Below are 17449 nucleotides of genomic sequence, written 5' to 3'. Positions count from 1 at the left end.
GCCTCTTCCACCTCAGGAGGTTGAAAAGTTTTGGCATGGGCCCTCAGATCCTCAAAAGGTTCTACAGCTGCAGCTTTGAGAGCATCTTGACTGGCTGCAAGACTATTTGGAATGCCAACTGCTTGGCATCTGGTAGTGCGGATGGCCCAATATATCACTGGGGCTGAGGTCCCTGCCCTCCAGGACCTAAATACCAGGGGGTGTCAGAGGAAGGCCCTATAAAATTGTCAAAGACCCCAGCCACCCAAGTCATAGACTGTTCTCTCTGCTACGGCACGGCAAGTGGTACCGATGGACCAAGTCTGGAACCAACAGGACCCTGAACAGCTTCTACCCCCAAGCCATAAGGCTATTAAATAGTTAACCAAATAGCGACACGTATTATCTGCATTGACCCTTTTTGCACTAACTTTTTTGACTCATCACATTCGCTGCTGCTACGGTTTACGATCTGTCCCTTTGTTCCTAGTTATATGTACATATCTACCTCAATTACCTCTTCACATCGACTCAGTACTTGTACCCCTTTTATATAGCCAAGTTATCATTACTCATTTTGTATCTATTATTATTATAATGTGATTTATTTTTCTGTTCTTTCTCTATGTTCTTTTTCTTCGCATTGTTGGGAACTGCCCATAAGTAAGCATTTTACTGCTAGTCCGCACCTGTTGTTTAAGAAACATGTGACCGATAACGTTTGAAAATGTGATTGATTTAATTTTGTCCCGGCAGCCACAAGACTTCCGGTTTTCGATTTTTGCCTTTAAAAGTCTGCGTTAAAACTCTGTGTATGATAAAACATCTATATTTTTTGCAGCTTTGCATAGAGCATAATGTTACAATTATGTAAAACAATTATAACTTTTGGAGGAAAATCTACATTTACATTTAACAGACGCTCTTATCCAGAGCGACTTACAAATTGTTGCATTCACCTTATGATATCCAGTGGAACAACCACTTTACAATAGTGCAATAGTGCATTGAGTAAATGAATGTAAAGAACACAGCCAACTGGTAAAAAAACATAACAATTTAAAAAAAAAAAATCACCATTTTGATTGTATGATTCATGTTAATTTCCTCGTGCTATTGTTCAAAGATGCAATTTTGAAATGTAATGTTTAAGAAAGTCTTACTGTATTCGTGTTGTATTGCACAAACACATTGCACTGCCACTGTACAGGAATAACGAACAATAGTGTGTCCATAAACCCATGGTCCAGTCTACTCACTAGAGTCTAACTTGTCCTGGTGATCACATCGCTATTTTACGAGGCAATAATACGTCACACAATCACCAAAAAAAAAAACGAAACCACATCTCTGCTGCTTTCAGTCCAAAACCCTGTCCAAGATACAAACCTTTTGATGAATTGCGACCAGGGTGGGTTGAAGAATAGCGCTGTTAACCTCCGTGATAATCGTTGATCGGCTATAGGTATAATTGGGGTGATACTAACCTATAGCACTATGATCTTACTAGTATACTGCCGGAAAACATTTTTTTGATATATATTTGTCTAGCTAAAACGCTTGACCTGGTGCATGTTTTGGCACCTAATGCGGGCTTTGGGCTGATTTAAATGTCTGCAACCTGCTCATAATCAATACTATAATGTAGGTAATTTACACGTAGCTATGCCAGTCAGTTAATGTTTCCATTGTTTCTTTGAAGCAGTTAACGTTAGCTTTTCACTGCTAGGGCAAGACAAGAGTGCAAGTCTGTGGAATTGCGTTTTATTTCATACAGTAAACTAAATAGAAAGCTAATATAGTTAATTCATTGTTTTGGCATTTAGATATAGTCCTAAATTAGTCCGTCAGCAGAGTTAAAGTGACAGTACAGAAGTATGATTTAGACATGAGTTCCCCGACCTCACAGCCTACGCGTAGGTGCTGTTACCGAGTCTTGCTGTTCTGGCCTTGGTGGACCTCATCTGCTACTTGTAGAAAGGGGCTTGAAGAGGGGATTGGCTGTAATGTTTTCTAGGGATTCTAGTGATTAGACTGGACCCTGGTTTTATGGACACACGATCGATGTTTTTGCATTTACAGTGCAATATTTGTACCGTAGTGTCAAATGGCTCAATTTTAAGTCGTTTGACGTTATTTGTCAGGCCAAATGCATGTTTTGGCACGATTTAAATGTGTGAAAAGCGCAACTGGCTGATCATTAGATTAATGTAGGTCGTTAACAGGTATGCCAGTCCATTATTGTTTACATTGTGTCTTTGAAGTAACTAATCACCTATAGGCCTACAGTGTATTGAATGGAGTGGGTGGAGTAAAAAGTGTTGCTGGGCATTAAATAATGATCATATATAGATTCTACAGACCCTAGTGAGTAATCCCAACCCCACTTTTACTTTGGCACCTATAATAGTTTTCTATCTATAAGTATTTTGTGTATTGCACATGGGGCATTTATTTGACCGTGAAACATGTTTTAAAACTCACATTTAATGTTACTTAAATATGAACAAATATGAATCATTGTTAATGTTTAGACAATTTTTAAATATATCATGAATAAATACAGGTTAATTACACTTTTTCTACTATTACACGTAGGACTTTTATTTTGAGAATTTTCGAAATTCCGTGACCCTGAAGTACTTTTTTAGTGTTGCTGACGAGACGCTGATCCCAGCCGCACAGTCAGTGGCTACTGAAGAAGGTGTCTCGTCCTCTGAAAAAGGTGAGAAAGTAAGCCTTGTAAAGTTAGTTCTTGACCAGTTATCTAAGGCATGTTTGCAACAGCCAACACGTAAGTACGCATTTGCTAACTTTAGCTTACTAGCTAGCTAGACATAAAGCTACTCTACTGTTAGCATGCTAACACATATAGAACAAGCCTCGATACCGTAGTTAGGTCTGTTAAACATATTTTTAGTTATACATATCTACAGTAGCACGGTGGTTAGTTGCCTAGCCAGCTAGCTGTTTATTGTTATCAATGGGTTGTTGGTACGTTGTTTGACAAAATCTAACGCTTTTTGCCGAAACCCTATTTATGTTTGTTGTAACCTGTAACGTTACACGCTCCCCTCTCTCCGGCTTATCTTGTGTATTTTTGGTTGTTGCAGGCGTCATACATGATAACGTCAGCTAAATAACCAGCCAGGCTCCTGCTATGTTGATGGCTTAGCTAGTAGCTACAATCTGTCATATACAGGTGAGGTATCCACCTCCTGCTTGAGGGGGACTCAACCAGGGTTTAACCTATATACTGACAGTCTTGTTTTGAGTGCACATACACACTCATAGTCCTCAAGCTGCAGCCTGCAGGTGAATGGTTTCTTTGTTTTGAAGGACAAGCTGGCCTATCTCAATTTCTTCTGGGGAAATTTCCAGTGACTGGAGTTAAATTACAAAATCAATATTCAGGAGCCACAACCTGATGTACATAATCTGCACACTATAGATAGGCTACACACAAACTGCACATGACACACAGCTTTTAAAGGGATATTCTATTTGGTTGGTGAAGTATGTTGATGGTGTTGCAGTGAGATGTATTATTTCATTCACAGTCACTCCATATAGTTTTAGTCACTGCCAGGAAAGCTTTCTGGTGATTTAACAATAGCAAGTAAACCATCTCAAATATAGGCTAGGCGCCATTGTCCCCATGGGTCGTTCCATGTCATTTCAGCAATCCATGACACCCAACATCTCAGATTGTTCTAAAAATAAATTCTGTAGTTAGAAACAGATACGATTAGCATTCTTGCAACATTATTTTATTGAAATATATTTTGATCTCAGAGTATTGTTTCTTCATCCTATGTAATGTATTTTGTTGTGAATTTGGGTTCCTTAATAACACATAGAACAGCACCATCTAGTGGTCCAAACCTGGTAATATCAGGATTTAGGATGGAACATAAATTACTAAACTCAGGGGAAAAAAGAATCGTCCCTTTTTCAGGACCCTGTCTTTCAAAGATAATTTGTAAAAATCCAAGTAACTTCACAGATCTTCATTGTAAAGGGTTTAAACACTGTTTCCCATGCTTGTTCAATGAACCATAAACAATTAATGAACATGCACCTGTGGAATGGTCGTTAACCTCTCTGGGGTATGTGGGACGCTAGCCACTCGCCAACAGCCAGTGAAATAGCAGGGCGCCAAATTCAAAAATCTCATAATTCAAATTTCTCAAACATACAAGTATTATTCTCCATTTTAAAGATAAACTTCTCGTTAATCCAACCACAGTGTCCGATTTTCAAAAAGGCTTTCCGGCGAAAGCATACCATTAGATTATGTTAGGACAGCACCTAGACAAGAAAAACCACACAGCCATTTTCCAAGCAAGGAGAGGCGTCACAAAAACCAGAAATACAGCTAAAATTAATCACTAACCTTTGATGATCTTCATCAGATGGCACTCATAGGACTTCATGTTACACAATACATGTATGTTTTGCTCGATAAAGTTAATATTTATATCCAAAAAACCCAATTTTACATTGGCGTGTAATGTTCAGAAATGTTTTGCCTCCAAAACTTCCGGTGAATGAGCACATCAATTTACAGAAATACTCATCATAAACATTGATAAAAAAAGTTATGCGTAGAATTACAGATAAACTTCTCCTTAATGCAACCGCTGTGTCAGATTTCAAAAAAGCTTTACGGCGAAAGCACACCTTGCAATAATCTGAGTACAGCGCTCAGTCACCAAAACTGTTCACCCACGACTGCGTGGCCATGCACGTATCCAACTCAATCATCAAGTTTGCAGACAGTGGTAGGCTTGATTACCAACAACGACGAGACGCCCACAGGGAGGAGGTGAGGGCCCTCGGAGTGTGGTGTCAGGAAAATAACCTTGCACTCAATGTCAACAAAACAAAAGAGATGATCGTGGACTTCAGGAAACAGCAGAGGGAGCAGCCCCCCATTTACATTGACGGGACAGTAGTGGAGAGGGTGGAGAGTTTTAAGTTCCTCGGCGTACACATTACGGACAAACTGAAATGGTCCACCCACACAGACAGCGTGGTGAAGAAGGCGCAGCAGCGCCTCTTCAACCTCAGGAGGTTGAAGAAATTCGACTTGTCACCATAAACACTCACAAACTTTTACAGATGCACAATCGAGAGCATCCTGTCGGGCTGTATCACCACCTGGTACGGCAGCTGCTCCGCCCATAACCGGAAGGCTCTCCAGAGGGTAGTGAGGTCTGCGCAACGCATCACCGGGTGCAAACTACCTGCCCTCCAGGACACCTACACCACCCGATGTCACAGGAAGGCCAAAAAGATGATCAAGGACAGCAACCACCGAGCCACTGCCTGTTCACCCCGCTAACATCCAGAAGGCGAGGTCAGTACAGGTGCATCAAAGCTGGAACCGAGAGACTGAAAAACAGCTTCTATCTCAAGGCCATCAGACTGTTAAACAGCCATCACTAACAGTGAGTGGCTGCTGCCAACATACTGACTCAAGTCAAGCCACTTTAATAATGGGAAAATTGATGTAATCAATTTATCACTTGCCACTTTATATTATTTATTTTAGATAATGTTTACATAACCTACATTATTCATCTCATATGTATATACTGTACGCTATACCATCTACTGCATCTTGCCATCTTGATGTATTAGATGTATCACTAGCCACTTTAAACAATGCCACTTTGTTTTCATAACCTACATTACTCATCTCATATGTATATACTGTACTCTAAGCCATCCTGATGTAATGTATCACTAGCCACCTTAAACAATGCCGCTTTATATGTTTTCATACCCTACAATACTCATCTCATATGTATATACTGTACTCCATACCATTTATTACATCTTGCCTACGCCGTTCGGCCATCAGTCATTTGTATTTTTATGTACATATTCGTATTCATTCCTTTACACTTGTGTGTACAAGGTAGTTGTTGTGGAATTGGTAGATTACTTGTTAGATATTGCTGCATGGTCGGAACTAGAAGCACAAGCATTTCGCTATACTTGCATTAACACCTGCTAACCATGCGTATGTGACAAATACATTTTATTTTATTTTGATTTGACAAGCCATACAGATACCCGCCATGTTGTGGAGTCAACAAAAGTCAGAAATAGCATTATAAATATTCACTTATCTTTGATGATCTTCATCAGAATGCACTCCCAGGAATCCCAGTTCCACAATAAATGTTTGTTTTGTTTCGATAAAGTCCATATTTATGTCCAAATACCTCATTTTTGTTTGCGCGTTCAGTTCACTATTTCAAATGCAGACAAAGTCCAGACGAAAAGTCAAAAAAGTTGCATTACAGTTTGTAGAAACATGTCAAACGATGTATAGAATCAATCTTTAGGATATGTTTATCATAAATCTTCAATAATATTCCAACTGGACAATTCCTTTGTCTTTAGAAATGAAAAGGAACTCAGCTCGCTGTCACGGCTGCGTGTGTGACTGAGCTCATGGCAGTTTTCCAGACACCTGGTTCAAATAGCTCTTATTCTCTCCCCATTCACAGTAGAAGCCTGAAACAACGTTCTAAAGACTGTTGACATCTAGTGGAAGCCGTAGGAAGTGCAATATGACCCCACAGACACTGTATATTTGATAAGCAATCACTTGAAAAACTACAAACCTCAGATTTCCCACTTCCTGGTTGGATTTTTCTCAAGTTTTAGCCTGCCATATGAGTTCTGTTATACTCACAGACATCCTTCAAACAGTTTTAGAAACTTCAGAGAGTTTTCTATCCAAATCTACTAATAATATGCATATCCTAGCTTCTGGGCCTGAGTAGCAGACAGTTTACTCTGGGCAAGCTTTTCATCCGGATGTGAAAATACTGCCCCCTACCCCAAAGAAGTTAAGACACTAACAGCTTACGGACGGTAGGCAATTAAGGTCACAGTTATGAAAAATGTAAGACACTAAAGAGGCCTTTCTACTGACTCTGAAAAACACCAAAAGAAAGATGCCCACGGTCCCTGCTCATCTGCATGAACGTGGCTTAGGCATGCTGCGAGTAGGCATGAGGACTGCAGATGTGGCCAGGGCAATAAATTGCAATGTCTGTACTGTGAGACGCCTAAGACAGTGCTACAGGGAGGCGGGACAGACAGCTGATTGTCCTCGCAGAGGCAGACCACGTGTAACAACACCTGCACAGGATCGGTACATCCGAACATCACACCTGTGGGACAGGTACAGGATAGCAACAACAACTGCCCGACTTACACCAGGAATGCACAATCCCTCCATCAGTGCTCAGACTGTCCACAATAGGTTGAGAGAGGCTGGACTGAGGGCTTGTAGGCCTGTTGTAAGGCAGGTCCTCACCAGACATCACCGGCAACAACGTCACCTATGGGCACAAACCCACCGTTGCTGGACCAGACAAGACTGGCAAAAAGTGCTCTTCACTGACGAGTTGCGGTTTTGTCTCACCAGGGGTGATGGTCGGATTCGCGTTAATCGTCGAAGGAATGAGCGTTACACCGAGGCCTGTACTCTGGAGTGGGATCGATTTGGAGGTTGAGGGTCCGTCATGGTCTGGGGTGGTGTGTCACAGCATCATCGTACTGAGCTTGTTGTCATTGCAGGCAATCTCAACGCTGTGCGTTACAGGGAAGACCTCCTCCCTCATGTGGTACCCTTCCTGCATTCTCATCCTGACATGACCCTCCAGCATGACAATGTCACCAGCCATGCTGCTCGTTCTGTGCGTGATTTCCTGCAAGACAGGAATGTCAGTGTTCTGTCATGGCCAGCGAAGAGCCCGCATCTCAATCCCATTGAGCACGTCTGGGACCTGTTGGATCGGAGGGTGAGGGCTAGGACCATTCCCCACAGAAATGTCCAGGAACTTGCACGTGCCTTGGTGGAAGAGTGGCGTAATATCTCACTGCAAGAACGGGAAAATCTGGTGCAGTCCATGAGATGCACTGCAGTACTTAATGCAGCTGATGGCCACACCAGATACTGACTGTTATTTTTGATTTTGTTCAGGGACACATTATTCCATTTCTGTTAGTCACATGTCTGTGGAACTTGTTCAGTTTATGTCTCAGTTGTTGAATCTTATGTTCATACAAATATTTACACATGTTAAGTTTGCTGAAAATAAACGCAGTTGACGGTGAGAGGACGTTTCATTTTTTGCTGAGTTTAGTTTCTCGGAACAGGGGGACAAAACATCACTGAATTCGCTGGGCATACATTACATTGGATGAAGAAACAATACTCAAAGCCGCAGCTCCATACTACTTGTCAGACACAGAGAACTGATACTATATATTCTTATTTGGGGTGGGATTGATGTGGGGGTCCGTGGGTGGCTTTTGACAATTTCTTTGGATTCCTCATGTCTAACTCATTGTTAGAAAAATGTTAGTCCAAATCACATGTTGGGTATTATATTTGAATATTATAAATGAAAATGGCCAATTTTGGGTGCAATCAATTAGCTTAATTTTTCACATTCTATTTCAACAAAATAATTTCAGAATGCTAATTTTGTGTTTGTTCAGAAATTGTTTCTGTTATAATCTGAGATGATGGCTGGCAATCCTCTTTCTTGTGCTTTTTGAGGTGGAACAACCCCCACCTAAACCTTATGTGTTTGCAGTGGTAGAGCTAAGCTGATGCCCAACCCTAACCTCTGTTTTTACAACAATCTGCTAAGGCTTCAGAGATGTAGGTTACTCTCAGCACAGTTTAGCATACTTTTAGAATCCCAATGCAGTGAGCTTGGGGAAGCACCTCCATGTCTCCTTCCACTATAATGTGTGTAAAGTTGACCACACGGTGAATCTTGTTGTCGACTGTGTATATGGGTGTTGGAAACAGTCACGTGAACTGTTAGCTTCAGGCTGCATTCTCTTTAGCCTAGTCCCTGTCCTTGTTCCTGACCACATTGTGTTCTCTGAGCTCACACAGCAGTGTCAGCAGCATCACACTGAAATATTTATGCTTTGTCTGCTTTCTGCTGTGTAGTGATAGGTCCTGTTACCTACAAGTCACTCTATTGCTGTATGTGCATATTATACTGGGCAGTACTGGATATGGCCCCCCTGTAACGAGTCACCTTGTTCCTCCATAAGTAGGGTTGCAAAGGGTCGGAAACTTTCTCTTGTGGCATATTTTGGTTAAACTATCCGCAATTCAATGGAATTGCAACCCTCTGCATGCACAGTGCATTCTTCCATCACATGTACAGCTGATTCTCAAGATCTTGCACACTAATGAGATGCTATTGAGCCCACACTACTACACTGTCTGAGCCAAGGACTACATGCTTTCTGGTAACTTTTGATTACTATACTGGGTGGGGTGAATATATTTTATATTAGCTAGTAAATAGTAGCCTACAGCAAAGTGTGTTTAAATCATTTATAACTTGTTAACAATTTCTGCGAGTTAGTTTTTGCTACCATGTGGGTTTTAGCCTGCTGAGTGTTAATTCACCTGTTTCCATACGTTTCATTTTAAAACATTTGTCATTAGTGATGCAACGATATGACATTTTTGGCCGATACCGATATATTCCTTGCCAAAACAATGATACTGATAAGCGATATTTAAAATTTTAGCGTTTTTGATTCTTTTTTAAGCAGTTTGGTATAGTTAACACACACACAGATGCAGCGGTCTGAGGCACTGCATCTCAGTGCAAGAGGCGTCACTACAGTCCCTGGTTCGTATCCAGGCTCTATCACATCCGGCCGTGATTGGGAGTCTCATAGGGCGGCACACAATTGGCCCAGCATCGTTCGGGTTTGGCCGGGGTAGGCCATCATTGTAAATTAAGAATTTGTTCTTAACTGACATGCCTAGTTAAATAAAGGTTACACACCTCACTGGCCCAAAAATTAAGTTGGCATTTACGTATGTCCCCATTACCAGTAAAACATCATCAAAAGCTATTTATGTTACTTACTTGCTGTTTCGTTGTTCATTTCTTCAGTCGTTACATTCTCAACCAGGATTTCTATGGAACGCCGTTTGGGTCTTTGCGTGTCAAAAAAGACGCGTGTTAAATAAGCTTGTTGCCCAATCAGGATATGACTGCACGTCACATAATAATTTAACGCATTCATTAAACACTTTCATACATTGTGTAGTTATTACACATTGATTACACTATCACTCGTATTTCATATGTCACAACGATTCATCGATACGTATGCTATGATGCTGGTGAAGTTGTCTTGCGCACCTATAGTGCTGGTCATTAAAAAAAAAGCTAGCTAGCTCATGGATACAAACAATGTTCTTCAGCAAAAATATAGCAAAACCACATGTTTCAGTAGCTATAGTTAGCTAGCTAACTATATAGCTAGGTGTCATAATCTAAAATAGCCCTAATTTACAAGACGGTTCTTATTTGATTAACGGTGGTCGGACCCATCTATGTGAAGCTAGCCACAATAGTGGACTTTGCGGTTAGCCTTCAAAATAAAAGTATGTTTGAGCCTCACTAGCCAGATGAAGCTAGCTGGCTGCTTATAACGTTAGCTTTGGGCAACATGGTTAAGTAGCTGGCTAGCTATTAATTTTCATGAACTGAAGTTCAATTTCAATAGGCAAACAACAAGTGGCAACCTAGCTAATACTTACTCACAAGGATTCCTAAATCATTGCTAAGAATAATAAAAATGATTGCAGTTTATACTGGTCATTGTTTTCAGTCTGGTTGTATTGGTGCTAGCTAGGTACCAAGCTAAAGCTAGCTACCCCAGAAGTTGTGGTTAAACAAATAATGCTTTATTAAACATCATTCGTGGCCCGGTGTTGGCTTGTTTGCAGACTTTTTTTTGTACAGCTTTGACAGTGCTACTGTATCTTTTTTGACACGCAAAGACCCAAATGGCGTTCCATAGTATGCATGTCGTGAAGCTAATAGCAGTGACGCTATTACTGTGTAACTCCGGTAGGGCAACATCTGAAAAATAGCGCACTTGGTAGAGCGTACCGGTGCTCGACCAGTCGACGAAAGCCAATATCACCCACGACAGAGAACGGTTGATTGTTAAGGACAATGAATTCCATTATCTTGGCTTTAATGGATTTTGCCTTTGAGTTGTCTCGCTGAAATTTTCTTACTCTTTCAAATGACTGCTCGACTTGTTGACTGCTCGATCTACCCAGCAGACATTGTGGGCTAGGTTAGGAATGCTGTGTTGCACGTGTAGCGCAAAATATCACGTGGTGTCACGTGCTTACGTTATATAGGTATATACGGCAGTTTTTACATCGGCGTCCGGCCGATACCGATGATGGCATTTTTAGCTAATTTCGTCCGATTCCAATATGTTCACCGATATATCGTGCATCCCTATTTATTATTTATCTTACAAAGGAGTTGTTTAATCTATCTGCGTAACTATTTATCTGTACATGGAATTGTATTTTTTTTTATTCCATTATTTTTAAATATTTTTAATTAATTTAACATTTTTTTTTTACTCATTTTTGTCATCTTTACAGGAAAATGCCACGGGCACGATCTGTGTGGAGACATTTCACTGCAGCTAATGTAGAAGGAAAATCTGTGTACATTTGCAAATACTGTGCCAAATCATATGTCAAGAATGCAACAAAAATGCACAATCATCTGGCCAAGTGCATAAAGTTCCCTCAACGCTCACAACAAGCAACCTCTGACAAAAGTCCCTCTACTTCTATTCGAGGTGAAAATTATGAATCAGACACTTTATCGATAGCAACAGCTCATGGTCCTCCTGGAATCTGAAGTTTTTTTGACTCAATGGAGGAACGTAGTCAGAGAAATGCTGATGAATGTCTTGCTCGAGCTTTGTATGGAACTGGTTCACCTCTGATGCTCACAGGCAATGTGTATTGGAAGAGATTTCTGAATGTTCTTCGCCCAGCATACACCCCTCCAACCAGACATGCTTTATCTACTCATTTGCTGGATGCAGAGTTCAACAGAGTTCAAGTGCAGGTCAAGCAAATCATGTGGAAAGCAGACTGTATGGCAATCATCTCTGATGGGTGGTCGAATGCTCGTGGGCAAGGAATAATTAACTACATCTCCACCCCTCAACCAGTATTCTACAGGTGCACAGACACAAGGGACAACAGACACACCGGTCTCTACATTGCAGATGAGCTGAAGGCAGTCATCAATGACCTTGGACCACAGAAGGTATTTGCACTGGTGACAGACAATGCTGCAAACATGAAGGCTGCTTGGTCTAAAGTGGAGGAGTCCTACCCTCACATCACACCCATTGGCTGCTCATGCATTGAATCTGCTCCTCAAGGACATCATGGCACTGAAAACAATGTATACACTCTACAAGAGAGCCAAGGAAATGGTTATGTATGTGGAGGGTCATCAAGTTACAGCAGCAATCTACCTCACCAAGCAAAGTGAGAAGAATAAGAGCACCACATAGAAGCTGCCCAGCAACACCCGTTGGGGTGGTGCTGTCATCATGTTTGACACTCTCCTGGAGGGGAAGGAGTCTCTCCAGGAAATGGCCATATCAGTCTGCCGATATGGACAGCCCCATCAAGAGGATCCTCCTGGATGATGTATTTTGAGAGAGAGTGGTAAGCAGCCTGTAACTCTTTGAAACCTATTGCAGTAACCATTGCACAAATTGAGGGAGACAATGCCATCCTGTCTGATGTTCAGACTCTGCTTGCAGATGTAAGAGAAGAAATCCGTACTGCCCTTCCCACTTCACTGTTGCTCCAAGCAGAAGAAACTGCAGTTCTGAAATACATCAAAAAGTGTGAAGACTTCTGTCTGAAGCCCATACACGCTACAGCGTACATGTTGGACCCCAAGTATGCTGGCAAGAGCATCCTGTCTGGTGCAGAGATCAACAAGGCTTATGGTGTCATCACTACAGTGTCTCGCCATCTTGGCAAGGTTCTTGGCAGTCTGACGAAGTACACTTCCAAGCAAGGGCTTTGGAATGGAAATGCAATATGGCAGTCGTGCCAACATCTCATCAGCCACCTGGTGGAAAGGACTTTGTGGATCTGAGGCTCTTTCCCCTGTTGCCTCCACCATCCTCCAAATCCCACCATCATCAGCCACCTCTGAGCGCAACTGGTCCTTGTTTGGGAACACACACCCCAAAGCACGCAACAGGCTGACCAATACAAGGGTTGACAAATTGGTGGCCATCCGGGCAAATTTGAGGCTTTTTGAGCCTGACAATGAGCCATCCTCAACAAGGTTGGAAAGTGACAGTGAAGCTGAGGCTTCAGAGTCTGATGTTCAAGAGGTGGACATTGAGGAGGTCCAGGGAGAAGACCTGGACGCCTGAGAGGAAGACAGTCTAGAAACTAAAGCTTTGGTTATCATTTTACAGATGTATGTTAAATACTTTTGGGAGATGCAATGGATCATTCAGTATTCCCTTTCTTTTGTTGTTCAGTGAAATCATCCCATGTGAAGAGTCAACTCATTTAATTAAAGTTAAATTCGTAACTGAATTGTTTTTTTTAATTTCTATTGGAAGGATTTAATACTTTGCAATTATGTCTACTTATGATAAGGTAAAAGGTTTATGTTTCTGTCTCCATATGATATGGCAAATATATCCAATTCAAAAAACATATCCATTCTAAATGGTATTGATATTAATTTGCATATATTCCCACGGAAAGTTCCCACCTCCTGAATATTCCCCAAAATGCCATAAGGCATGGGGTTGATTTTTTTTAATTATTTTTTTTTCATCCAGGAATGGAGCTTGTTTGATTGGAGAGCAGTTCTTAGGTCTGAATGTTCTCAGTATTTCTGGGCTTGATGTGTCTGTGCCTCCTTCCTTCTGGAACATCAGGGGTTTGTGGGGGGGTGATTCATCTTGTCATGGTATATTTAGTTAAATGGGGAAAAGCCCATGGACTTGAATAAGTGTGTGAAAATGCTCAATCCAAAACTGCATTGACTGATTGTCAAAACTTTGGCCATGCAAGCCTTAGTTAGAGAAGGTGGTAAAGGTGTAAGAGTAAAAAAAAAAAAAAAGATAACTATAGGCTTCGCTCAATGTCCCAGATGGTCTCAATGTCTTCCTCAATTTCATTGGTGTGTGAACAACAATTAAAATGTCATCTTTCCCCACCAGCCAGCTCTTATAAGTTCCCTCCAGCCAGGCAGCTAGATGAGTCAGCGGAAGGAGCGCCGCGGGATCCACGTGGACCAGTCAGAGCTGCACTGCAACAAGGGCTGTGGTTACTATGGCAACGCAGCCTGGCAGGGCCTGTGCTCCAAGTGCTGGCGGGAGGAGTACCAGCGGGCCCGGCAGAAGCAGATCCAGGAGGACTGGGCCCTAGCTGAGAAGTAAGGAAGAAATACTCCTAGTCCTGGATCAATGGGCCTCAAACTGGGGGTGGGGTGTGATGATGGAGGGGTCCATAGATAGTTGGTGGGATGACGTAGGATGAAATGTAGGCCCACTTGTGAAATGTTCTAATCAATTGCGACGTGTTGTCAGTGCTGGGGTGCATTCCTTCCTCAGTGGCAGGGTAGATACTTTTACATCACAAAGTTTCATGTGTGATGCCTCACTATGTTGGAATGTCAACATTCAAACCCAGGTCACTGGCCAGCAGAGTTAACAGTCAAGCTGGTTTGTCTTATCCACATGGCATTCTACTGTAGCAGAGGATATGTGCCTATAAGTATTCACCCACTTGGATTTCTTAACATTTATTGTGTTATAAAGTGAGATTACAATTGATTTATCATTTCTTTTGTCAACGATCTACACACAATCTATTGTCAAAGTGGAAGAAAAGTTATAATTTTGTTTAAAGATGAATGAAAAGTAAAACTCAAATATACCTTGATTAAATAAGAATTCACTCCCCTGAGTCAATACATGTTAGAAACACCTTTGGCAGTGATTAGATCTGTGAGTCTTTTTAGGTAAGTTTCTAAGAGCGGAAGGTGCTCCCGAGTGGCAAAAGGCGTCACTGCAGTACCTGGTTCGAATCCAGGCTGCATCACATCCAGCTGTGATTGGGAGTCCCATAGGGTGGCGCACAATTGGCCCAGCGTCGTCCGGGTTTGGCCAGGGTAGGCCGTCATTGTAAATAAGAATTTCTTCTTAACTGACTTGTCTAGTTAAATAAATAAATATAAAAAAGAGCTTAGTTTGCACACCTTAATTGTGCATATTTGGCCATTTATTTTCAAAATTCTTCAACCTCTGTCAAGGTGTTGGGGATCATGGCTAGACAGCCATTTTCAGGTCTTGCCATAGATTTTCAAGCAGATTAAAGTCAACTGTAACTTGGCCACTCAGGAACATTCACCGTCTTTTTGGTAAGCAACAATGGTGTAGATTTGGCCATGAGTTTTTGGTTATTGTCCTGCTGAAAGGTGAATGCGTCTCCCAGTGTCGGTTGGAAAGCAGACTAAAACAGGATTTCCTTTAGGTTTTTGCCTGTGCTTTGCTCTATTCTGTTTATTTTTATCCTAAAAAAACTCCTTAGTCCTTGCCGATGACAAGCTTACCCGTAACATGATGGAGCCACCATCATGCTTGAAAATATGAAGTGGGACTTAATGATGTATTGGATTTGCCCCAAACATAACGCTTTGTATTCAGGACACAAAGGTCAATTCTAAAACCATAATTCCACCTTGACATTATGGGGTATTGTGTGTATGCCAGTGACCAAAAATCTGCATTTAATCCATTTTAAATTCAGGCTGTAACAACGCGAGCTCATATTGTGGACACATCTATATGTATAAAACAACATCATGGGTAACTCATCTTTTATTTTGTGGGACCAAGTCACACATGAATAGAATCAACCTGCATACATCGATATTTGATACAGATATTCAAATATGATTACATTAAGCTTATTGACCTTTTCAACTGCTCTATTGAATGTATCAAATGTTTCTTTGGAGCTATTCACACAATGGAGAACTCTTGTGAAAGAACGTCAAGGACGTTTTGTAGCCATTGAGTTATGCTGAGCTTATGTGGAGGCTTCCATCTGGTCACTAACATCCTTTTTGCTGCAGTCAGTTCAGACAACCATACTCGTTTGTGTGGTACGGTGAGAGTCAGTGAAGAGTCGTCATTCACCAATAATATATTGGGGAGATGGGGAATGGAAACACCAACTATGCTCGATAGAGACCTGTCAAACTGGGGTAGTCCTACATCATATGTATGTAAGTTCCAATATTTATTACAGAACACAACAGACAATTTGGAATAGGAGCAAGTTTAAGTTGGCAGCATTTCCTATGTCAATTAATTTGTAGTGTATTAGTTGATGATTTCAAATTTCGGGAAGACTTTGGGATATTCATTATGTCCGAAAGTTTATGAATACCTTGTTCAGACCATGATAGGTTTTCCCTTCCAAAGGTAGGGAGTTATTTCTAAATATTGGTGTTTGGGTATGCCATTGCACTTCCCAATTACCAAGTTTTTCAATTTCTTGCCAGGTCTGTATTGAGTGTGTGATGATTGGTCCAAACTGATTACGGCAAAACTTAGGAGATAAAGAAGAGAATAGTACATCTTTCAATGTAAATGGTGACATATTTTCCTCTATTTCCAACCAAGGAAGACCTTGTATCTTGATCAAACCATTTCTTAAGTGGGCGGAGCACGAGAGACAAAGCATATAACTTCAAGTCCGGTAAACCTAGACCCCCAAAACCTTTGGGTTGCTGGAGTGTAGTCATTTTAATTCTAGGATGTTTCCCTTTCCATAGAATTTTATATCTTTCCCAGTACCCGAATGGCGGTGGCAAAGAAATGTAGTCTAGGCAAGACATTCATTCTGACTATCGAAATTCGACCTGATGAAGGTTAGATTAAACCGTCTGCTGTAATTGCAGTTGTGACTGGTTTGTAGTTCTTCGAAACAATTTTTATCTAGAGGGAAAAATGTTTTTATTTTTTCAATTTTGTGGTATCAAATTGGTAGTTAGTCTTGTCCCATCGCTGCAACTCCTGTACAGACTCGGGAGAGGCGACGGTCGAGAGCCGTGCGTCCTCCGAAACTCAACCCAGCCAAGCCGCACTGGTTCTTGACACAATTCCTGCTTAACCCGGAAGCCAGCCACACCAATGTGTCGGAGGAAGCACCTTGTGACCGTGTCAGCGTGCATTGCCGCCCGGCCCGCCACAGGAGCCGCTAGTGTGCGATAAGACAAGAACATCTCTGCCGGCAAAACCCTTCCCTAACTCGGACGACGCTGGGCCAATTGTGCGCCACCCCATGGGTGTCGCGGCCGGCTGCGACAGACCCTGGACTCGAACCAGGATCTCTAGTGGCACAGCTAGCACTGCGATGCAGTGCCTTAGACCACTGTGCCACTCGGGAGGCCCCGGGAAAAATTTTTTTTTTTCTTCCACTAATGGCACCAATGATAGGGCAAATAGGAGGCTGGACAGCCTTGACGAGTTCCCTGTTAGATGGCGTACTGTGAGGAGCATTGGA

The 17449-nt window shown here is 41.7% G+C and overlaps 1 protein-coding gene across 7 annotated transcripts in view; it reads left to right on the top strand.

Moving 5' to 3' along the window:
* Window positions 1-1425: 1425 nt before the first annotated feature.
* The window catches only part of LOC106567664 (rab5 GDP/GTP exchange factor), a 44660-nt gene continuing 28636 nt past the window's right edge, over window positions 1426-17449 (top strand). The window contains exons 1-3 of one of the 7 annotated variants that reach the window (XM_045693535.1): window positions 1426-1444; window positions 2631-2704; window positions 14095-14309. In XM_045693535.1, coding sequence (XP_045549491.1) covers window positions 14131-14309 — 179 coding nt within the window. In that variant the 5' untranslated portion in view covers window positions 1426-1444; window positions 2631-2704; window positions 14095-14130. Of the gene's footprint in view, window positions 1445-2630; window positions 2705-2727; window positions 2774-3092; window positions 3182-14094; window positions 14310-16019; window positions 16167-17449 lie in introns of those variants that run through there. The other 6 variants (XM_045693536.1, XM_045693537.1, XM_045693538.1 and 3 more) reach the window with 6 other exon arrangements.

This window comes from Salmo salar, chromosome ssa13, assembly GCF_905237065.1.
Source record: "Salmo salar chromosome ssa13, Ssal_v3.1, whole genome shotgun sequence".
NCBI classification, from domain to species: domain Eukaryota; kingdom Metazoa; phylum Chordata; class Actinopteri; order Salmoniformes; family Salmonidae; genus Salmo; species Salmo salar.
This window is presented reverse-complemented; position numbering and strand designations above follow the sequence as displayed.